The sequence below is a fragment of the Andrena cerasifolii genome, chromosome 13, assembly GCF_050908995.1.
Source record: "Andrena cerasifolii isolate SP2316 chromosome 13, iyAndCera1_principal, whole genome shotgun sequence".
In the NCBI taxonomy this organism is placed as follows: domain Eukaryota; kingdom Metazoa; phylum Arthropoda; class Insecta; order Hymenoptera; family Andrenidae; genus Andrena; species Andrena cerasifolii.
Genome location: NC_135130.1, coordinates 8,567,570 through 8,592,307, shown reverse-complemented (window position 1 = coordinate 8,592,307; position 24,738 = coordinate 8,567,570). Strand labels below are relative to the sequence as shown.

The window sequence follows — 24,738 nt, the reverse complement described above, 5'->3', positions numbered from 1 at the left end:
CATTTATCACCCCATTGCTGCTGTGCCCCCCCTCTCCGCCCAGAGGTTCGCTCAATTATCGGTTTATGTGCCGTGAAACGAAACGAAACGAGGAATTAGGGAAACCACGCTTCGGACTCTTGGGAATCGGGCTCAGGTGATGGAATGATTCTTAAGGGGGCACACTTCCAGGGGCCTTCTTTTCAGAGCCTTAAACGAAGACTCTGGGATGTGAATTTCTGCTCGCCCCATTTTTTTTTATTAAACACATTTAGTTGGATACAGTTTCGTTCGTAGATGCCTGGACATACCGATGGATAAGCTTTTGAAATAGGTTTGCATCCGGGCATGGGTAATACTGATAAAAGACTATTAACTAGGGTTAATCAATTTCTAGCTCAGCTATTTTAAATTTCCATCGTTAACTGTTCTCGAAGGGACCTCCTAATTTTTAAAGGCAAACAAAGGATCTCCGTCCTTTAACAGTTCATTCCGAGCATGAGTCGCGATCAAAGAGCCATTTGCATCGTTGCAAACGCGCCGTAGCGTCCATTTGTATCTTGTAATTGGAGAAAAATGGCGTCCCAGCGCCACCAGGGGGCATAATCTGCAGACGAGGCGGCAAACGTAGAACATAAATTTGTCGTTAAGAAACTAGACCCCCCCCCCCCATCGTTCGGTTTTATCTCCTTTCTATGGAAAGTCATTACGACGCAGGTTCCTCTCTGTCCCCTTCCGCTCCTTCGTCCCTTGCCAACAGGCCGGTATGTCCGAGCAGCTTCGCTTCCTGTTTAGAGTGAAGTTATTACCCACGGGAGTTCCTGGATCGTCCACTAAAATCGCGCGAATTTATCCGTCGTCGGACGACCTTCTCAGCTCCATTGCCCCGTGATCAAACGGCAATAAAGCTCCCGAATTCGGCGATTAAACAGCGCGTCGATTAATCGAGTGTCCGGCGGGGGCCGGGTATCTTCGGATTGAAACGGTTAACAAATCCCAATTAGCGGTCATTTGCAGGGGACGGCCTCGTTAGCGGCGCAATTTAATCGCTGACGATTGAAGGCTCACGATAACTCAAAGTGGGGACGAGGTCCGTAGTCAGGAAGCGTTGAGTCTTCTTCTGGCGAATGTGAAGTACGTGGAAAGAGGCCTTTGAGGGAAATTGGGAAATTCGTTGACTCAGTTCGAGCCGTAGTTCTCATGCGGACGATTTTTGCCAATGAATGGATCGCAAAGGAACATACATAACCTCAAAATTCTGACTTTAACGAAACCTCGCGTGAATGCGAAACGTATTAATGGAATTCTGTTTCAGCTCAAGTTAATTGTGCAATTTAAACTTTATTTTGGCTCACGAGCGACAAAGTTCAGGACAGTGGTTCTCAAAGTGTGTCAGTAGGGAATGAGTGTATCCAATTTTTTCCCACCTGCCGAAAATAATAAGCCCCGCATCAGCCGTGAAACAGAAGTGGTTTTATTTGAACAGAGAGGATCGACAGATTATTTTCCGTAATTGGACGCCGTAAAACCCGGCCATATGCCGCGTTTTCATAAAACGCTGAGCCGAGCTTTTATCAGCGTATCATCGTCTCCATCATTATATCGATGTGCCTCTATCGACCGTCTGAAAAAAAAAGGGGGAATATGAAAGCGTGATTCAGGGTCCAACGGATTCCGCGACGACTTGGATTAATTAACTTTTCTACCCCCTCCCGCTCCGCAGAGATTCCTCGCCATTGCGAGGATAAATCAAAATTAAGTTTGCGCGAAGGACGCGTCACTACCACTCGCGTTTTTTTTCGCTGACGCGGGATCGGGAGAGTTTAAAGGAAGCTAAAGGGGAATTTTCAACGAACGAAGATTCCACGTTTTTTTCCCCCCCGACGCTTCGTGTTTCGAGCGGCAGGAACGGCCGGCGATAAATATCAGCGGGAATGGTAGTTTGAGGAGGATCGATAGGGAAAGTTTAGTGTCCCATGATTCGCGAAAGGATGTCCCTCTGTATATAACCGTACACTTTCGGCATACATATGTATCGCCGTCCCCTGCCGGCGATCCCTTTTCCGAAATATTTGTCCGTGAGTTGCGGGGGTGTGGCGCGAGATTGAGAAGAGGAGGCCGGGGTTTCGAATGCCTACGAGGTGATCACGAGACGCGTAATCGCGAGTCGAATATCAATTCCTCGAGTCCAGACGAGAAGCCCCGTGGACCCTCCCCCTTGGTTGTTGTTGCTGTTGTTGTCGGGAGGTTGGACGCATCTGGCACCGCTCCCCCCTGTTAGGTCTAATTTTTCATGTGGGCTTCAATGGCCCTCGAAACGTTTCAGCGGTGTCCTTTTAACCGTGAACGAGGACAGGATTTATTTCTATATTAGCCCGAGTGCTTGCCGGGGAAATGAACATCGCTTTATATAAAGACGAATTTAATACCGGAAGCTGGGTCGATCTTTACCCATGGTTATTCACTCTATTTATGATTTCTGATTTTTATATTTGTTAAAAAATAATATTTTTGTGTTTTAGGCGAGGGTTGAGGGGGTACAGGACTATTCAAATCTCGAAAAATCGATTTTTTTATTACTATTAATTCTGAAAGTGGCATCCTTTGTGAACATTTACAACAAAGTTTCATTAGGAAATTCGAACAATCACAGAAATTAGGAGACTTAACTTTGAAGCTGTTTATCTCGAAACTACATTTTTAAACACCGTGTAAATCATAACTCTTGAACGAATGAATATTTTCACTTGAAATTTTAACTGGAAATGTAAAGTTTCTTCCCCCGTTGCATGGAATTTCCGCATCAACATTGGATGTTTGTAAAAGTTTTTATAAACGATTAAAGACGATTTTTTTCTGTAAAAATGTGGGGAAAGAATTGATTCGTGTGTAACTTTCAGAATTTTTATTTAATTTCGCCAGTGAAGTTCCATGCTGTAGATTTCGGTGTAGAAATTACTCACCCCAACGCATTTTACTTTCAGATGATTGAATCACCTCCTACTACAGACAATTTTTTTTTTTGGAAATTACTCGGAAACGCGTCCACAATAAACTGTGAAAAGTACGGGTATAATGATTACTACTTGGCACCTAAGCAATCCGACGCAAAAGAAACCATCGATTTTACGTGTCCAATAGTCCTGTACCCCTTCAAAGTAAATAGTAAATTTCATCCCCCAAGTTGGACGACGTTGAGAGATCGATAATTGGGAGAAGAACGTTGTAGCCGCATCATTTTCCAGAAACGTTCAGGGAATCGATCCTCCGGCTACTTTGAATGGAATATCGAGTTCGCGGGAATTCCATAATAATTCAAGCCTCGTCGGGAGCGAGGAACGGGATAAGTTGATTTAATGTGGCGCTACGAGGAAAGAAACGGAATGAAATCACGGGGCCCGAGTTAATTAAACTTACAAAACAGCTAGAGTAGACCGTGCCGTCCCCCCCAGCGGCGATAAACCGTCTCGGAGCATCGAGACGTTCGCCGTTGAATCGTTAAGATTCCACTCGCCTGGAAAGCATCGTTGCTCCCCCGAATAAACTGCATCGCGGAAAACATCCTGTGATCCTCCTTCCCCCCCCCCCCCCCCGCGGACGTTTAACCTCCTCGCAGGGAGTGAAATTCCCCGTTTTAAATCAGGGAAGAACAGGCGTGTAAGCGTTCCAACTGAGGGGCGGATGGGAAAGGATTTGGGTTATATTCGTGGAAAGTAAAGTAAGCGAGTATTCCAAGCCCTAAAAAGTTAAAAATTTACTATATAATATTACCCTGAAGATTCTGGAAAGAGAATTGTATTGGGTATGGGTCAAAATGGACCCAACACTTTATACAGTTTCTCTTGCAAAAAAAGATAGTTCCACTAAAAAGTATTTTGTCTCAAAATTCATAGCCGTTGGATTGGGGGCTGCCCGGGATACTAGCTCAGCACCGAGAGCCCAGTCCCCGTTAAATTACGCGAGCATCGAAAAATACGAGTTCCAAAGTTGCTCCTGACCAGCGGTGTAAGTAGCGCGGCCCCTGTATCTCCGCCGCGTCTGCCCGCTAATTGATTTAGACCACTAGCTGCGCAGAGGCAGCAAGCCGCTGTGAATTTGTACAAAGTTACAGGGAGGCGATATCGATTCGATATCACTCCCATCGGCTGGCATACGTCCGACGAGCGAAGTCGACGGAAGGAAGAGGCGAACCGAGAGAATGGCCGTCGAAGAGTGGCATAAATTATTCATCCCGTTCGAAAGGAGCGAAAGGATCATTAGATTGGTCGAACGCCAGCCAGACCTAACCCACCCCCCTCCGTGCCTGCAGCGCGGGAGGGAGGGAGGTAAGTTCATCCTCGACATTAGTTACGTCACACGGTGGGGAAATTTTGCGATTTTATGGCCAAAACTACAGAAATGAAATTTTGGAATTTTACGAATTTAATGCAATTGTCAATTGAAGAGCTATATCCAGTTTCGTGGTCAAAACCTGCAAACTTATTTTTAATATATAAAATTCGGCACTTTTACGTTCTAATATATAGTCCAACGTAAAATAGGAATGAAAATCATTGCAGGATATTATGGGATTGATAACTATTTTATGTATTGAAAATTGATTCTTATATGAAAAGGTTATTTCTAAGACACTGCTTTAAAAATTGTATAAATTGCGTATTAAAAACCGAAACACAATTATTTTGACGGACCACCAGGACTTGAATCCATGCCTTGAAATTATTTTCAGATCTTTGGATAACACAATATAAGTGTTTGAAGCAACTTGAAAATCTGGATTAATTCTTTTGCGATCGGTGTAACCTCACATGAGCATAAACATTTGCGAGACTAAACGAGTTTAGTATTAAAACATTTAACAGTAAAATTGGTGGCATTTGATACTCATATTAGTTCTTCAATTGACATTTGCATTTATTTTGTCTAAATCAAAAATTTATTTTTGTGGTTTTGGTCATAAAATCGCGAAATTTCTCCACTGTGCTTCATGCCTGAGGCGATGGCTCTGCCGGGCCTGTGCAGCCGAATTCGTCGGTTGACACGTGCATCGCCATACGCGGAGGACGCGGTGGAACAAGCCAAATGGACCATCGGAAGCAAATAACTCGATTTGCTGGGTCTACGCGTACTTGACTGGCTGGGAAGCCAGCCTGGACGACGGCGACGGGGGTGCGCGAAGAGACGGCGAAGAGTGGAGGAAGGACGCTGGGGGTGGTCGGCGCGGGTTGAAAGGGAACGGACATGGTGGCAGAGGGGAGCGGAACGAAGCAAGGAGGCAAGGAAGTTATCGAGGCGGTAGTGTCACCATAGTCATACAGAGGTGCCCAGTTGTCGAGCAAACTAGCGGAGCCAGTCAGCCAAACAGCTCAGGCCAGCCAGCTAGCCAGCCAACCAGCCAGCCAGTAAGCGAACCGGCGAGTTCTTGTTTTATTCAGTCGGGATCATAAATTACGAATTTAAACACACAATGAAAGACGCTTAACAAGAAGCTAACGCGAGATTGAGAGGCCCCGCCCGAAACACCTCTTCTTCCAGACCCGCCGCACACCCGGGCCAATCCGGCAGCAGAACCGCCCTCAGGGGTTCTACCGACCCAACGTCTCCGCGCCAATCGGCGCGCGCCTACGGCAGGCAACCCACCGCGGCGGACCTATCCCGTGACTGCCCTCCTCGTCTAGATCGCCGCGTACCACCATGCCGGGAGCGAGTCGCCAGACCAGCGGGCAGAATCGCTGCTCCCCGATGCACCCCAGTCGCACACCACTTGCCGAGCGGAGCTAGCTCCGATAGCCCCCCTTTAAATCAGTGGACGATCGCGGTTCCTCATCGATCTCCGATCCCCTGGACACCGCCGTCCTCTTCCTGGCCCCCTCGGTTACCTCGCGGTGCCCGGAGTTCGCTGGATATCGAACAACGGAGTCGCAGGCGGCACGGTTCGGTGTGCAAGGCTGTACGCGGAGCACGTTCGGTCTCCTTTGGAAGAGATCAGGGGATAGTCGGGATGGATCGAGAGGATAGTGAGCCGCGCGGGGTTAGCAGTGACGTTATTTTGCGTTGACCAGTGAGGATGTCTCGTGTGTATCAGTGACCAAGTGACTGGGATACCTAGAGGGTGTTGAGGGATAGGTACCTAATTGGAGATTGCCTGTGGCCGTGAGTAGCCTGGGGGAGAGCGTCCAGTTCACCAGGCGAGAGGACCACCGGCAAGATTTTCCATTCATTGCCGAACTATGCGTGGTGCGAGATGGTGTGTTCTCTGACCAACAATAACAACAACAGCAAGACCTGCAACGACACAGGTGAGCCCTGCTCGGACTCGCAGTCGAGGTCCAGTCCCGAGGCCGGCGCGCAGGCAGGCGAGAACATGTCGTCGCTGAGCGATGCTCACAGGAGGAACAGCCACCTGGAGGGCGACAGGAGCTCGTCGGCGGGTTCCTCGTTGGGCTCCTGCTCCCCGCCACCGGCAACCAGTCACTCGCCACCGCCACGGCCGCCCTGGATCCACGACTTCCACGCAGCCCCCCACGTTCTCCAGTTCCTGAACCTGAGCGCGGCTGGCGGCAGCATGCTGGCCAGCCAGCCTCTGGCCGCTCTGCATTCCATGGCGGAGAGAAGCCATCATCAGCAGCACCAGCAGCACCAGCAGCAGCAGCAACACCAGCAACAGCACCACCAGCAGCAACAGCAGGCGGGTATACAGCTACCCAGGATCAGCGTACCACTTTCCACCATAACGCAGGGGCAGTCCTCGCCGACTGGTAGCGGAAAGCACAGTCCGGCCACGTCCATCACTTCCGTCGGTAGCAATCCGCATGGGATCGACTCTATACTGTCGCGGCCAGCGGCCACACACCCTCAGGCGCCGGTCTCCGCGACCCACGCCGCGCTACAGCCGACGCCGCATCCTCAGCACATGACGACCCCTCGATACGCGATGCACGCGGGATTCACCGCGTCCTCCGGTTCGTATGCTTCCTTTGGATTCTTCAGGGATGTCGAGTGAATGGGATCGGGTGTCTTGGGTGGACGGAACTGGGGAAGAGTTCCTTGGGGCACAGGATACAAATGTTTGGTAGCTTTCGTTTATCTAGGTTTCTGTCTTGGGGGTTGAGGAGTATGTAGAATACTCCTAGGTAGTGGTCAAGGGAAACTTACAACTGTGAGTGGAATAAAAGTAAGATGGAACGAGAACTGGGCCAGTAATTCCTACTAAGTCTAGTATTAAGTTAGATAGGCAGATATGCGAAGATGTGAGCTTCACACTTTCTTCTGACCGCCACTGTACTTTAGGTTGCAGGTGGGTAGGGTGTGAAGGGATGCTTGGAGCACGAGATACAGTTAGTCATAGGTACACGCTTCCTTTTATCCACATTTCTGTCTTAGGATCTGAAAAATATGTAACACTTGTGTGAGCTTAATTCTTGATACAAGTGAGCTACTGTCTTCCCCTGTTCCTTCCACTTAGAATGCTTCAGAGTCACCCGAGAGGTGTGCAGAGTGAGATTCTCGAGGTGCTCTAAGTGAATTTGCTTTGGTTCTCAAAAAAAAAGGGTTTAAGTGCACCACTATTTTCACTTTCTATTGCTCTGATGAGCTCACTGTATGTACTCCTTTCGCTTAACTGTATTGAAGTGTCTAGGAATTGGTCTACTTACCGAGTGCTTGTCAGAGGTGTCTATAATTGGGTCCTATCGTTTCTTCAATCTAGAGAACATTAAAAGCTTGGACAGGAAATTATCATAAGCTGAAGTAAACGTTGCTCGAATGGCATAATTATGAGACAGAAACGTGGGATCACAAATTATCATATATTATATTCAGACATTCAGAAGGTCTTTCAATCTATACACTCTTCAAAATAATTCAAACAGTACCTAATCCATCGATAAAATTCTCCTATCCTTCACTAGGGTATCTAGTACCTCCACTATAATATATTACATTAGTTTATTCCTTCACATCTTGAATAATCGTGACTTGCTATCATTTTACACTCCCAAAGCAAAAAACATTGCGACTTCGAAAATAGTAGGATCCGCGACTGAGAATACCTCAATTTTATCACAAATCTTCTAATCATCCTCCAAATATTCTGCTTTAACCCTTAACTGGTATCCTGGGGTCGCTCATGACCCCAAGCACGCAAAGCTTACAAACTTAGACAACCGAATTTCAAATTGATTTTATAATAATTCTTTACCTTTCTACGTCTCTATTATTTTATACATTATCTAAGAACAAAATATAGAGGTTGATCTAGTGTCGACTTTACAAATTTCTGTGTCTCTTTTTATTTGGGGTCTGCCACGACCCCAGTATACCAGTCACGTTTGCCAATAACAGTATACCAGTTAAGGGTTAATACTCTTCAAGATTTTTTCTCAAGATCCAGAAAAGACACCAATCAAAGTTTCGTGCATCCAGCTTCGCGAAATAATCTACCCCAAACCCAGAAATCAAATGAGACTTCTCCAACAATCTGTAGCATTCAGTATTCCCATCCAGAAATCGGAATAAAGTCGCCAGCAGGACTTAAATACTACCCATCCCTCAAGGATTCTGAATCGAACTGGAGATCGATCGTGCAAACTGGCCTAACCGAATTAGATAAGCGCTTAGACTCGCGTGCTACCGAAGTTAGCGTATTTCGGGTTAACCACCTGACGACGGTGGCCGACTTGCTGCTGGGGGTCCTGATCCATGTAAAGGCACCGCCAACTTTGCATAGGATCGAACATCCCCCTCCATCCCTCATCCTGCCCCATCTGCCAATACTAAAGATCGCGTTGCAAACCGAACGTCGTAGGACGGAACGTTGGATCCTCTGCCATAAAAAAAAACAGGAATCATCCCCAGCGCTGTTAAGAAAGCAAAATGGCGGGGATATGAGTGAAATTGATCCATTTTACTTTCAACTTTAACACGAAGCTACAGTAGTGGCGAAGAAAAAAATTAAACTGCGATGAAAATAAGATACTTCCATCAGAAGGAATTATATCTTAAGATTTGTATCGCACAAATTAAGGGTGGCTATAATAACCCGGTGGTAATAATTATTAGAGATTAATATTTACCAGTATTTTGTATATTATTAGTGCCTAGAGTGGGGTTAAAAAAAATTTGATATTCATATTTCCACAGGTCTGCGTAGTCAAATAATGATTAGGTTTCAAGTGCCTCAGATTTCCAATTTATGGGAGATAAATCCTGAAGTATAATTCTGTCCCACGAAACAGTTTTACTTTTCCCACCCTTCACAGTTTAAACATAAAATTCACCACCACTGTAGTACCAGCGCGAATAATACGATTACTATACACAGTGGCAAGTTTCCTTTCTATATAATAATATAATAATAGTCAGCGTTCGTGTCATTGTCAGAGGCCTCGCCATTTTGCGAGCGCGAGTGCCAGAGGGTGTCCGCCGACACCGAAGGGTTCATTCTACGCCTGTTATTAATGATATTACGGGACATACGGAGGATTATAAATTTAAGAGCACGGGCCATCGAGTGCGCGGCACAGAAACGCTAAATACATTTTATGGACGAGGGAGGCACGTGACCGGGGTTCACGAGTTCATGAATTAGTCTGAGAACGATGTGGCGAAGGTCAGGCTCTAAGGGCCCTCGAATCACCGCATCTGCTTAGTTATTTATTAGAAACTTTTACCAAATTCTCATTATTTATCCGCGCGGCGAATCACGGCGCTGCGGCCGTCGGACACCATTCGCATCCTTGGGGACCGTTCCGCCAAGCACCGGACTACTCAAAATCCTCTCAACGATTTCCAACCGATTTAAGAACCCCGGAGTCTTTATAAATTAAATCAGCGATAAGGAACGATCAACCACGGTGAATTTTCTGATTCACGAAGTCCAGGTGTTCGTTTGGTAATTTGGAAAATTGAATTAGTGCGCGGCGGGGGTAGTTTGAGAAAAGAAGTCGCTCAGAAGTTACAGTCGGGGGGGAATGAAATCTTCGACATCGGGTTTAACCGTGGGGTGGGAATGGAGGATCTTAAAGAATCTTCCGGCGAGGAGCGCCCTCTTTAAACTATAGCCGGGGCCATTATCGCGAATTATGGGAACGATCCTCGAAGATATTTGAACGTCCGCCACGGACAAAAGCAGCACAGCAGCCGGTTATAAATCGCGGGAGATTCTTTCGGGACCCCTCTCGGTAGCTTTTACGGGTGCCACGCCGAAGATTTCTTCCTTTATTGCAAGGAAAACAATCTTATAGCGCCTACTGTGCGCGCTCGCACCACTCTGCTACCCGAGTTCTGTATATTATTTCCCAGAACGCTCGAAAAATGGGATGGCACTTCGGGATCTTGATTTTTCGAACGGCACTTTCAGGAGGAATTTATAGCAGTAACAAAGAACGTCCTAGCAAAATTTACTGAAAATATAATATTTAATTGCGTCACTCGAATTTACGCGGCACAGAACATTTTTATAGCAACATGACCTTTGCAATAATATTCTCCTAGTTACTAATAATAAGAGACGTACATATAAATATGCAATAAATATTTCCAGTACCTACTGTATACAGTAGGGATCGAGAAAGAAGACTCCCCTGAATAACTTTTCTAATTGCGAGACTGAAAAGTGGCTATATTAACGGCGATTCCGAAGTAAAGAGCACCCTGAGGAAGCTTCATGAAGTGCTCTGGTGGAGGTCTGGCCCAGAAACGTGCACGTAATGACTCGAAATCGGGTGCTTCAGATTCTGGCCAAGCTCGCGGAGTATCCGCAGAGTACATACGTGCTATATAGGAAGCAGTCTTTGGGAATCAGTGCATTTTCGTTTCCCTAGAACAGGGAGAAACTCTCAGTTGCCTTAATAAATCCGAACTTACACGGAATACCAATCACTCCTACTGAAGAATCTCCATTCTGGTCACAGTTTGGCTGGCTTCGCTGTGGCGAGTGGCGTAAACTTCGACGGACGAATTTTTAAGAGATATTTCGGGTCCCAGACAAATTCTTCTTCATCTGTCTTTGGTGTGAGCTCGGGCAAATTCTCGGTCCGCCGCCGGACCGATGTGCCGGGAGGTTCTAGCTCCTCGAAGCACTGTGCGAGCTTAATATTTCCTTGTTTTTTGGTTGAAGGTGGGTGGAACAGTGATTTGAAACCTGTACCCCTCAGAAATGGGAGGAACAGCGATACCGAATTAGTATCCTTCAGGTCCCTAAGCTAGTTTCACTATACTCGAGCCCGGGGAACTGTTATTAATTCCCTAGACCGATGCAAGTCTGTACAATGGAAAACTCATGGAACTATTAGCTAATGCTGAACTAGTTGCGTGAGTAATAGACAGACATTCCTCAGGAACGATCTCTCTCCCCAATTGGGATTCTTCTGCAAAGTGCCATTTCGAGAATTCTGATATACTGTTTCGAGGTTTTGAGGCTCGAAAAAGATGAGGGCGAGGTTTCAACAGAGATACATATTGAATGGCTTTGATATTCAGAAAATGGTGGACCTCCAGCGACCCCTTTTTCAAAATTCCAAAATGTCCCCCGTCAACGGTAAATCGAAATGAAACTCCTGAACTAAAGGAGTAATTGAATCGCGCTTATCTAAATCACAATTACGCCCCGGAGCACCCATATAAACGGTGGTAAATAATTTTACACTCAATTGGTAATGGGTTCTCCGCCACCCCTCGCGCTACTAAAGCACCCGGCCGCGCTTATCTGGGCAAAAACATTCTCCCAAATCTAATAACGTTCCTCTCCGCCGCGATATAAGCTGCTCCGAGTATGCTTTTCACGATGCACGCCGTATAAACATGCATATCCCGCCCCCGAGCAGGGAAATGGGCGAGCAATGCATGTCGCGCAATACGGAGCGCGCAGGTTCGATACGCATCCCTCTGTTCATTCAGCCTCCTCTCGGCCACCACGGTCGCTGTATCCTACAATTCGTGGTGAATTCATCCCCTTCTCGCCCCTGAATACGAAAACCTGCAATCCTCCTTTATAGAAGTCGATCCCGGCTCAATAATTCCGGCTAAATTCCGCACCACCCGTGCTCTAAAATCCCCTGCAACCACTTTACTTTCACACCCCGGGTATATAATCGAAAAACAGCAACGGTCCATTTAAAATGCCTCGTTCTGCTGAGCAGCACTGATCGGCAGAAAGTTTAAACTGCAAGGGGCGACAAAAACCAGGCATTTCCATCGGGCAGAATTATATCTAGAAATTTATATCCCCAAAATTGGGGTGCCTAGAGCAGTATTAAATTTTTTATACGGGCAAAATATTATAAAAATATGATTCTTCATTCTCAAACTTTCTTCTCACCACCACTGCACTACAAAGTCTACAAACTCTGCGATTCAGTGGTACCCCGCAATCTTACACCCCTTTGAACCACCTTAGTGGTTCGAACGTATCCAAGTTTCACCTCCACTGATGCCCGCCACGTCTCCACATCCGGAGAATATTTCTTCCCGATCGTCAGCGTCGTGGAAGCCAGATTTTTTTATGTCTACATGGGGCGAATCGTAAATGGCTCCTCTCCGAGAAGGGGTTCAATTAAAGTTCAAGGACCATTCGATCACTCCCGGTTACGACACCCCGGCATCCTCGGCCAGCGAATATTTTTGTTGATGAGCATGCAGGTTCACTCGTTTACGAGCCAATAAATTTTATTTGATTCCAAGGTAGCGCGGACAAAAGGGGTAACGATCGTATCGCCGCGTCTTTCCGTTCCCACTCCCTTGGCCCGGCCGCCCTAAAAACGGGAATAACGCTTTTATTGTGCGGTGGACGCGGTCCGACGCGCTCCTCCTCGCGGCACAAAAGACAGCCAACGATGTCGTTGCCCTGGAGGATTTTATAAACCGAATGTAAACCCTTGCTTGCAGACCTGGCGGATGTTGAAATTGGCAATTAGTAAAAAGTAGCCGGATTGCTACTGGATGATTGTAAAGGTAGCCGGGGATTAATTGGCGATCTTCCGTGGGGGGTGCCTGGGTTTTACTAGGGAGCATTCAGTGGTTTGAATAATTATTATTGACGGGGTTTATTACGCACAGTACGAAATGAAATTATAACATTCTGTAACGAGTAATTAAGCGCGAAAGTTCGGCGTGCAGCTGTTATTACACTTGATCTTAATTACCGGAATCTACGTGTATATCAGAAAAGGAAATTATAGTAACCACGACTGAAGTAATTCAAGAGCTTTGCAAAAAGAAAAGAAAACTGAATTTTATTCCTTAATAAGAGGGAGGCCTACCTACAAATTTACACCTACCTAGCATCGCCTATAACTCACAAATCTTCCAATATTTTTTACTAAAAAAATACTGCAATATCCGCAAGATGTACTCTTTCCAATAGACTGATGTTTAATAATAAAAGTTTATCGGTTTTTCTACAAAAAATTCCAATGAAGCACGTTGTTTTGACCGTTCTAGGTAGGCCTCTCCCTTAAGTAAATTTCTCTAGTCACCTAATGAATTTCATTGAATTTCCATTAAAAATATTGTTATCCTCCACTGGTGTATATCTATAGTGAAATAAGGGAAAGCAGAGAAGGGTGGTAATGGTTGAATTAATGGGGTAGCTTCTAATACCTAGCGCGATAGAATGGTCCCTAAAGTAGGATCCCAAAACCTGGTTCCGTGGATAGATTAGAGGAGTTTTTGCGGGAGTACACGGAAACTTGAGCCACGCTCGGACGGTTGCGTGGCCACAGGCGTCGCGTTGCGGTTTGCCTGTTGGCGATACAGGATCTCGTGAAAGGTGTCGTGAACTGTGAAGGGTGTTATCGATGGCTCTCCCTACTAAATCCTTCAGCACCATCCCTTACGCATCAAAGGAGCGCAGGTACATCCGTTTAAAAGGGAAGGAGACGTCGATAACCCAAACGAAACGTCTGCTTCTCCTAGCTACCCTGTAAACACCACCCCCGCATTTTACACATTTGTCCCGAGCATAAACGTCCACTGTCCACTGCGCGACAAAGACACCTTTATATTAGTAAACATTGCGCTATCGGCGACAAGGAGCGCTGTAATCGGGATGGCCAAAGTGGGATGGAGAATGGAAGATACAGAGAACAAACAGACGAGGAGAATAGAATATAGGTGCACGCGTATGCTGACAATGTGTTTGCTTTGAATGCAGGTATCGGACAATTTCAACAAAGAACGGAGCCCCGGCATCCCGCTGTCTATTGGCCAGGTCTTCAGGGATTAGTCAGTGATCCCCTCGCATGGCGGGCAAGACTGCACACACGTGAGTGTTCCTTTTCGATCTGTACACACGTATATTTCATGTTCCAGCTTGGAAACGAGCTTTTGCTATAACATTCGAGCGTAGCTTGCCAATGCGCGACGAAGGAGTTTGGAATACATTCGCTTCTCCTTAGTCACCCCTTTTTGGGGTTACCAGTAGCGAAAAACGGGGAAATGACTGTCAACTGAGCTCACAGATTCTGTTATAGATCTATCATAGTGTACTCTGCAACTGTGAGACGTGAATACTTAGGGAACGTAAGCTGGCTTTCTCGGGGACCAGTTGGGGAGGTTTGATAATGTTGTACCTAGTGGGAAAAGTTGTTAAAGCGTTAAACTCAGGTTAATGAGAAATCTCGTTGGTAAATTTTACTGAACCGAGGAGTGTACATGTGGTTCAAGCTAAGTGTTCAGTAGCTTTAAGATCGGTGCATATCGTGTGAAGATTTGATCATTTTTAGCAACTCCAATTGGGACCTAAAAACGGGATAGGTGTGAACACTTGTGTGGTTCACAGTACAGGTTGCCACGAAAAATTGTGATTATTCAGCGAGCAGATGGTATCGCTTTCACCAAGAAAATCGGATGTTTATCTGCTTTTTTTAATGGAGGGGGTCGAAACAGAGGCATGTCGGAAAGGGGCTCCAAATTGAGGTCGAATGATTGGATCCAAAACACTGATCCCTAGGAACTAGAGGACCCGAGGTACTTTTTTGCCCAAGGATATTTCGTTTCTCTCGATGCAATACGTATCTGTCAGCTGTGCGGTGTTTGCTCTCGCGACAAGGAAGATCGTGTGCGATCGGACTGAAAAAAAGCACGGGGAGCCGCTAAATGCTATTCTAAGGGATCACTGAAAACAACGGGGGAGCTGGCTGAAACAAGCGTCACCCGGGAGGAATCTGAGAAAACAGCTTTTTTCCTGCGCGCGTGAGAAGAGGCGGTCGACAGGCGAGGAACTTTAAGAGAGCTGTTCGGACTAGGACATGTATCGCTGCACAGGGTGGAGACTTAAATAAAGACACCAAACCTGGCACCACAAAAAATGGGTGAAACTGTGGCAGCAGCCTCCCGATTTTGCCACCAGAGTGCATTCCGACCGATCCCGCTTTCTCGCAAGTGCTCGCTCCACTACCGATTTGTATTTATACTAGTTTCTTCGTACCTTCTAATATCCCGCGTCTGAAGCCTTACCGATGAGTCCACCAGCAGGCCCAGGAGAAAACGCAACCTGCCGTGTACTATCTTCCAACAAGTTCATCAAGCCCCGCTAAAAAAAAAACTATGTGAAACCCTGACAGGATTCATAAGATCCAGATCAAAAAGGACACCAAATTCCAGCAGATTCACGTCTCTTCTTGGAATTCTAAAAGCAAGTGCTCGAGAACCACCTGCACGAGACTCCGAAGGTTTCACAAGTCACCCATTCCCAGGAAGCGGTGGAAGGGTCACTAGTACCGCTGGCACTTCCGCAGAGGAAGCCGAGTCTGGCAGCGTCGGTCGCATAACTTCGGCCCCAGCGATTTGTAAAAGCGATTAAGGGCGCCGCAAGGCAAAAAAAAATCACAAACAAAGTGAAAGAACACGTGACGGCGGAGAGAGCACATCCCCTTTCGGGAGCATACATCAGCTCGAAGCGGGGTGGCACATGTGCCGGGCCAGGCCACGCACGCACACCGAGCATCCCCCCTCTAGGAGGCAGACAGGAGAGAGAGAGGCTTGAAAGGAGAGCCCTGGCCCGAGAAGGGTGGCGAGATAGGATACCACGGGATGTAAGTACGTAGGAACGCGCGTGGAAGGGCGTGGACGAGCAAGGGTGCGCGTTGTTTCCAGCCTCGTCGGCAACGAATGTCACTGTGGGACGAATAAAGAGGGTAGCGCGGTGGTCCGCTGCGGATACGGAATATCATATTCAATATCAACCCTCGTATCCCCCTCAACTGCTGCTGCCGCAGCCTCGCCAAACCCTCTCCCTCCCTAACCCCCTGCTTTCCACACTCACGTGAATAACTCTGGCAATATTTTAACTGCGGCATCACGGTGTGTATCCTCGTTCCTAGCCGACTCGGCTTCAGGCGCCCCCCTCCGCGCACCGTGACCCGACTTACGGCCGAGGAGTGCAGGATGTTATGCTTTATATGCGGAGTTGTAGCGGCGATCGGGGGCTGCATGGGGCCCGCGAGGCAGCCCGGAACGACCATCGCGGGACCAGTCTCTCTTTTTCTATGTTTCGGTAGTGTTTATTCGGAGGATTGTATCGGTTTCACCTTCCTGGGGGCGCGGATGGGAGCTGGTCCGCGCCCGGGTTCTTTCTCTTTACGGATTGTTGCCGGTATTTATGGAGGCTGGAGTCAACCGGGGCCGGCCTTGCTTTCGCTGGAGAGTCGCGGTGCGATTGCTCTGTTACGAGGTGAAATACTGCTTCCGGGTTATTAAGCGGCATCAGGAGGCGCGGGGGTGTTCCGTGAGGCGAGTGAAGTGGGTCCAGGGAAGATGGTGGGAGGATTGGAGGTGACAGTAGGATGCAAGGTGGATCGGGGATAGGTGTTTGGGTGCTGGTGTTGAGGTGTTGTGAGGATGGAACCCTGGGTGGAGGTTGGTTGGGAAAGATGAAGGTAGAGCTGGAAGATACTTGTCCTCAACTTATAATTCTCTCATCATCTTTCTAGCCCAGGCGTAGCCCTCTATGGAACTTAGTTGAGGAAGAGGAAGGTAGGATTAGGAGTTGAGGACAAGTATCTATACTCAGATCTCCATACTCAACAATACCTCCAGACTATGAAGCAACTCCTTGCCCCATCTAAACTTGGGAACAAGTACCTCATCCTACCCACCTCAGAAAACTACATAAAAATAGTAGAAAGTCTAGGGAAATGAAAGAAACCCATGCACCTTTCGGGACATTCCATGCGAACTCGGACAGATTTCGGAGTAAGATTTCATAGATTGCTGAAATTTTAATATGCTGTAGTATTTAGTGATATTTAAATTTTGCAAAAGATTTTTGCAAAATTTTTAAAAATGTCGATTTTACAGCTGTTTGAAGTTAAGTGCTAACTTTTTTTCAATACGTTATAGCTATGGAAGTAGTCAACGGATGGAGATGAGCTTTACGGTGCTTATAGAGAAGACATTGAAGTTTTAAGAAAAAATTATGAACCTGCATTTGTTTAAAATAATTGCACAAAAATAGTTTAAATTTTTTTTTTTAAACTGAAATAATTTTTTCTTAAAACTTCAATGTCTTCTCTGTAAGCACCGTAAAGCTCATCTCCATCCGTTTGCTACTTCCATAGCTATAATGTATAGAAAAAAAGTTAGCACTTAACTTCAAACAGCTGTAAAATCGACATTTTTCAAAATTTCGAAAAATCCTTTGAGGTACGTTTAAATACCACTAAAGACTACAACATATTCAAATTTCAGCAATCTACGAATACTTACTCCGAAATCTGTCCGAGTTCGCATGGAATGTCCCTTTTGTGACAACGTAAAAGGTCCTACTTTCAAAATTCGAGTGGAGTAAAAGAGAAGCGCAGGAAGAGTAGCTGCGTGGACGAAAAGCAACGGAGCACGCGGTCAGACGCGTCTACGCGCGGCACATGGAGAGCAAAGGGGGAGGGGGGGCGGAATGAGGGTAAGGGAGGCGTGGGGTCGTCACAACAGTATGGGTTGTGGGACTTTAATTTAATAAAGCAATTTGTAACGGAATACGGAACGAGGCAATAATGGCCAGTCGGCGGGGAGGGTTCTAATGAGCTGCTTACCGCACTTCCACCCTCTGCCTCGACGGAGGTGCACGTTTCGCGCGATATCCCCTATTCATCTACTTAGAGGAGCTGCGTAAACTCGCGGGCAACTTTGCCACGGTTAGCTCGCCGTTTTTGCTGAAATTTGTGCACGTCAGTCCTCGGGATTTCAGATCTGTCACCTGAGAGTCGAATGAATCACGGCGTAATGGGGCGCTCGTGTATCAAAATACGAACGGGAATTTCGGGGGAATTGGAAGACGGACGCGTTTCATCGCGCAGCTGTCACGGAAATTAATTTTCAAACGTCTTAAAATCTTAAAACTCACATAAATGGCAGCACTAAGATTCGTCTCGAATAATATAGCTTGGGGCAATTTTGACCCACTTCACGAATTCTCAGTACCATTTCCTGGAGAAAATAAGGATTTTCACAAGAAGCAAAACTAGATTCCGAATCAAAGCTTCGTCCCTGAAGTGTGCATCAATTTCCGACCTACTCCCGCTTAAGGGTTAAAAGGCGGTGTAGTAATTTCCCGAACGGTCGACTTGCTTTACGAGCAGCACCCTTTATCGCGCCTCTTTTCCCCGGTACATCGCCCGCGAACATCTTCGCCCGCGATAATGCCACCCCGATTTCACCCCCTATCACGCGCCATTCTATTCAGCCGCCGTATCTGTCCGTGGATCGCGTCCATCCCCCTCTGCATGTTGAACACAGGGATCAGCAATCGGCGAGGACAACGATAACAAAGTCCGCCTATTCCAACGACGCTAAACTCACGTGCCCGCCACGTGCCGGCCGCCGTCCGGGCGCCATGATTGCGGTATATCGCGCGTGTTTAACCCCTGAACGCGTCATTCCGTCCAATTAAACTGTAATCCACCCTGCAGCCTCCAAACGATCGCGGGATGCTCCACGAAAGACGCTCCCCGCGTCGAGCTTCTGGTACCGACGAAACATTACGCATAGGGGGATGAAAACCGGCAACAATCGTCCAGGAAGATTGTCCGTAGAGTGAGTCGGCTTATTTGGACTCTGTAAATGTTCTTAACGAACGGCCGGACCGTTAATGAAGAGGAACGTCAGCGGAGTCGATTATGCGAGGATGTAACGACGCCGCAAAAGGGCTGCCGTCGGATAATTGCACGGTTTTTAATAGAGGCGAGGTGCGCGCAACATTTTTGGCGTGTAACGAGATGTAAATTTATGGCGTAATTATCGATAGGGTATGTAAATCGTCGGTGGGAGCGTGACAGCCAGCGTAGAAGAAGAATGACGGAAAATTGATGAAGATTAATTACCGATGACGGGGGCGGGGGGTGGGATACGGCGCACTGTGCCCCGACGATTATCGAATAAGTTTCGCGATAACGATGATAACGCTGTAAAACGGCGGAATGGACACGGGTCGCAGTTGCGGCAGTACATTTTGGCAGTTGTGAAAGTGTTTCGAAGATTTTTCGTGTGGTGAGCCAGGGAGGGGGGTGGTGACCATTTTTTCCAAAACCGCAGAACCTCTTTTCTCTGGTGGAACCTGAATTTTTATTCCAACCGTCCACAGAATGTCAAATTAACCCTCGCGTGACGGATGCGGGGGGCCATTTAGACCCAGCTTCAATATTAAACTACAGTTGGTAATTACTACTAGCATTACTTCTTGAAGAAAATTAGGATTCTAGGTGAGATTCTAATATGGAAACTGGTTCTGAGGTGTGTGGGTCAAAATGGACCCCCGCGTCCGTCGCGGAAGGGTTGAAAGATTGCGTGCCGGATATAAGATGGTCGTGTTTCCTGTCTAGGATGACTAGAAATGACGCTCGAGGCGATGTTATTAGAACGACGAAAGATAGGGAATCCCTGGAAAATATCGATGTTACAGTGTCGCAACAGCTGGGTTGTCAGCAGACGATGACAGGCTCCGGCGGGGCTGGGGAGCACGACGGCGGCAAGAAGAAGCACACGAGGCCGACGTTCAGTGGCCAGCAAATCTTCGCCCTCGAGAAAACGTTCGAGCAAACGAAATACCTCGCGGGACCGGAGCGCGCCAAATTGGCGTACGCCCTGGGGATGTCGGAGTCGCAAGTCAAGGTAAACCGTCCTCCCTTAACAGATTCTGGACGATTACCGAGCGATAGTGAGGATTACAGGAGGAACTAAATGGAGGGAGCGGAGGCAACGCGGTGGGTGGTGCTTAACTACGCGCATGCGCGTGGAAGACCTCACTGTCGCTCGGTACAGCCAGCTATTGCGTCTCTTTGGTTCCCTTATCTGTACCCATACAGCACACTCCGTTGCCCGAAGCTTGCAGGAAGGTTCCATGGGGGTTGCCGTGGAATGTTCCCCCGATGCGGACATAGAAACCTTCCTGGAACATTCCAGCAATGTTGCGGTGGAACATTGCACATGCAACCTTCCTGCAAGCTTTACGGAACGTTCCGGACATTCTCTGGCAATGGTCACGGAACGTTCCGGACATTCTCTGGTAATGGTCTCAAACTTTTCGGATATTTTACAACAAAGGTCCCGCACTAAGCAGGGCTCGAAAACTGTTATAATATCGATTTCGGTTCTCCAAACGGTTATAAAGAACCTTTATTCTGAGAACTGTTATGAATAACCGAAATTTCCAACTATTATTTGTTTCGGTTACGGTTCATATTTCCCTCCTCATATCGTATCCATAACTGTTATTTTTTCGGTACTATATCGATTCCGGAACGGGTCCAGAATCGATTCTTGTATCGACTTTTCCCTAATTGATATCAATAATAATTATTGTAGGTGCAGATTACTGTAGATGTGTATATTTTTTACAAAATCCTTATGGAAAAAGGAGAAACATTTATACACACCATTGATTTTCACACACACTATATTGTTCAGAGTAGGAAGTTAACATTTTCTCCTGTATATTAGGTTACGCTTTGTGTAGACGATGTAACCTCAATTGTTGTATGCTTTATATAAACTATTGGACTATTCCCGTAATAATAATAATAATAATAATAATAATAATAAAAATTATAATAATAATAATTAAAATAATAATAATATTGGCTCTGGTGGAAATTCCCAAGCCCGCGTGGTGAAGCGTTGTGTGACGTCACTCACGTGCGACGTGACAGGTTGCAAAGCCATAGCACGTAAGAAAGCACAAGTGCAAATAGTTAGAGCGTGATGACTTCTTAATTGCTTTTAAGTAATAAAAATGGTTAGAATGTGTGTATTTTGTGGCACAGGAGACCTGAGTGAATTGGATGAAGGTTTGACATATCACGGGTAAGTAGAACCTATATATATACTATTTGTAGGTTAAGTCGAACTTCTTAAGAATAAATATTTTAGTTTTCCGTGGGTTACAGAACATAGATCTGAGCCAGAATTTCGTATATTCAAAGAATGCTTTATTGTGTTATAATCATTTTGAAAAACACTGTTTCCAAGTAGCATCGCTACTATATTTGGACAATGTAAATGTTCTTGTGTTTTCTGTCACGCTATGTAATGACAGGATAAAAACAGATCGTTTCGCAAGTAATAGATATGAATTATTCAAATTAAGGAGCTTATTTTTAAGTTAAAGTAACTAATATAAAATATTTTATGCTTATTAACCAACCGCAATTGTTTAATTGCTTACATATATTTCTTTGCTTTCTGTGCTACATGCTTTTACTTTTCACACAGTTTCCTTGTAAACATGCATATACTGCATAACTTTCATTTCACTTTCCGTTCAATTATTTAAAGTAATGGTGATTGTTATTTTTTCACTACTTCGCTTCAATGCGCACAGTGATTGGCGTTACATGAATGCTGCTTTTAATCAAGCCATTTTTCATGACTAAAATAATTTATTAATGAGCCTTTATATATTCATTTACTGAAGAGGAACTGCGAAAGCAATATTGCGATAATCGCGTTGATGTTATTAAATAAATTAATAGTGGATTCTGTGCCAGAGAAATATAGTTGGTACGGAAAAAGCAAAAACAATCATTCAGTGCATTCAAACATATAGTAAAATTAGCAATGAGTAAGTAAATTTATTATTTATCACATTTCAGTACTTAAAATTGTAAAATTGTAAAATGAATGCATGTATTATTCCAGGTTCATTACACGCTGCATGCAGTACATTTTAAGTAAAGTGGACAGAAGAGCCTGGAACTCCACATACGCGGACTTGGGAAGTTCCACCAGTGCCAATACTATTATTTTTATTAAAATATATGAATAATTTAATTGTCAATATTTATTGTACAGTGCCAATACTATTATTTTTATTAAAATATATGAATATTTAATTGTCAATATTTATTGTAATTTAATCCATTTCAATTTACATTTTCTGTCTTTTCTGTAGTGTCACACAAATTTTGCCGACACAACATCCCTGTAAAATCTGCAAACAGTTACGGGACGATTGCTAGAAAATTTCCGGAACGTTCCGTGACCATTGCCAGAGAATGTCCGGAACGTTCCCTGAAGCTTGCAGGAAGCAGCTTCCTGCAATGGAGTGTGCTGTATGGGTAGTGGTGGTCAGAAGAAAGTTTGAAACTCGTGTTTACGTGTCTGCAGAATTAAGTGGTAGTATCATTAGGATATTCTAAGACCACTACTGTATGCTACTTCGTTCCTGTCCACCAGAAACGAAACTATACGCGTAATCCGAAGTGGCAGTCCCTCCGCGAGTCCCAGGTCCTATTCAAATACCGCGGGGTGCTCGACAGACTTGTCAGAGGCCGCGGAAAAAAGTAACAAATTCGTGGGAGGCGTAAGCCGCGAGGAAACCGTGTCATCGGGGCTGTCGGCTTTCGTTAAGGGTGCCGCGCGTAATTTTAAAACGCATTTGTTCGGGGGGGCAGGCTTACTCCATCAACGCCCGGCGGTGTGCACCTAACGAGCCCCGGGGCGTGTAAAAAGTTCGAAGGATAAAAGAAGGTGACAAAACAGCCGGAGACGTGTCAAGCTTCGCGGCACCTGCGTCATCCCGTCCCTCCCTCAACGACATCCACAATCGCGGCGTCTTCCACGGGAGGAAGACACGGGAGCGTAGGTGACAACGGCTAACGCGTCGCTACCGCGGAGGTATCACTCGTACGTCCTCCACCTGCCCCTTTTTCATCCGCGACACCCCCTGTCTATCCGCCTATTTCTCTCTATCTTTTCCCTCCTCGTCCTCTTTCCATGCCCATCCACCCTCCGTGTTACCTATCCTCCCACCTCCCCTCGGATGAGGGGCAGCCGCCACCTCCTACAACCGAGTCCTCCACTTTTACTCCCGCCTTCTGGGGTGCTACATCTGTAGTACCCGTGCTCGAAAGCCTCCTCCGTCCTCCCTGTTCGCCATCTTCGACCCTCGCCAGCCGGCTGGCTTCCCATTTCGAAGCCCTCAACCCCTGCCGCGGCCTCCTCTGTCCCTGTTGCCCTCGCCCTCCCCGCGCTCGCACTGTCTCTCGCCCTCTCCGCCGTCGGGACGGGCGTCGATGTAGCGCTGTCATTGGCTCGTTCTACGCCGCCATATTTACATTTTTATTGAAAGCTACAAGTCTGTGTCGGTGAGTGATGGCAGGGGGATGAGCGCCAGCGCCACCCCATCCTCCAGCATCCCTCCTCTGCCCCGCGGAACACTCGGAGGGTTGAACGACGCACAGTGGGGAAATTTTGCGATTTTATGGCCAAAACTGCAGAAATGAAAATTTGGAATTTTACAGATTTAATACAATTGTCAATGGAAGAACTATATCCATTTTCGTGGTGAAAACCTCAAAACTTATTTTTAATATATAAAATTCGGCACTTCTACGTTCTAATATATGAGGAACTAAATTATCCGAAAAACAGCTCTTACAAATATTACGAACGATAAAGATTTTTTTATTATTTACATTTATACACTTTGAAGGGTTATCGCTTCTGACGACAAACAAACATACGTAATACAAAAAATCAAACAGAGGATCGAAGCTGAATAAAAAAGAATAAAAAGGTTTGTAATGTATAACATGTGAACCAGTCTCGGTCACAGTTATGTAGTATGTTAGACAAGACACACTGGGTCGTGTTTAAAAAAATGCATATAATTACAAGATTAGCAACTATTAGCAATTGATAATTGCATTTATAGAATCAAATTAGTCCAACGTAAAATAGGAATGAAAATCATTGCAGGATATTATGGGATTGATAACTATTTTATGTATTGAAAATTGATTCTTATATGAAACTGTTATTTCTAAAACACTACTTTAAAAATTGTATAAATTGTATAGTCTATACGAGCTTTGTATTAAAACATTTAACAGTAAAATCGGTGACATTTGATACTCATATTAGTTCTCAATTGACATTTGCATTTATCTTGTCGAAATCAAAAATTTATTTTTGTGGTTTTGGCCATAAAATCGCGAATTTCCCCACTGTGCGACGGGGATACCGACGGGGGATACTGACGGGGAAGGAGACAGCGAGGCGCGGGGAGGGTTAGCATTCAATTACCTCGGATTTCCTCGGCAAGAGGCGATTCACCTCCGCGTATATGCCATCTTCGAGGGTGAGATTGCCACCCCAGCCTCCTCCCTTCCGCCCTCCCTTCAACCCCGTCGGCCAGGATTCCGACGCGACCATCGCGTTTCCCGAAATATTACGACGATATATACCCGCCCGCTGATTCAGAGGCATCGATTACTGTACACGGGAGCCTGTTGTTTCGTTTCGATGCACTGTGATTATTTGAATTTC

At 46.0% G+C, this 24,738-nt stretch overlaps 1 protein-coding gene and 1 long non-coding RNA gene across 2 annotated transcripts in view; both read left to right on the top strand.

Annotated features, from left to right (window-relative positions):
• Positions 1–5,137: 5,137 nt before the first annotated feature.
• Positions 5,138–24,738, top strand: part of Hgtx (HGTX homeodomain transcription factor) — a 33,615-nt gene continuing 14,014 nt past the window's right edge. Inside the window, exons 1-3 of the mRNA XM_076825817.1 lie at positions 5,138–6,941; positions 14,132–14,242; positions 19,874–20,082. Of these exons, the coding sequence (XP_076681932.1) occupies positions 6,224–6,941; positions 14,132–14,242; positions 19,874–20,082 (1,038 nt within the window). The 5' untranslated portion in view covers positions 5,138–6,223. The remainder of the gene's footprint in view (positions 6,942–14,131; positions 14,243–19,873; positions 20,083–24,738) is intronic.
• Positions 21,116–22,313, top strand: LOC143376033 (uncharacterized). Its single transcript, XR_013087018.1, has 3 exons — positions 21,116–21,273; positions 21,340–22,030; positions 22,108–22,313. It is a non-coding gene; the product is annotated as an uncharacterized LOC143376033 (long non-coding RNA).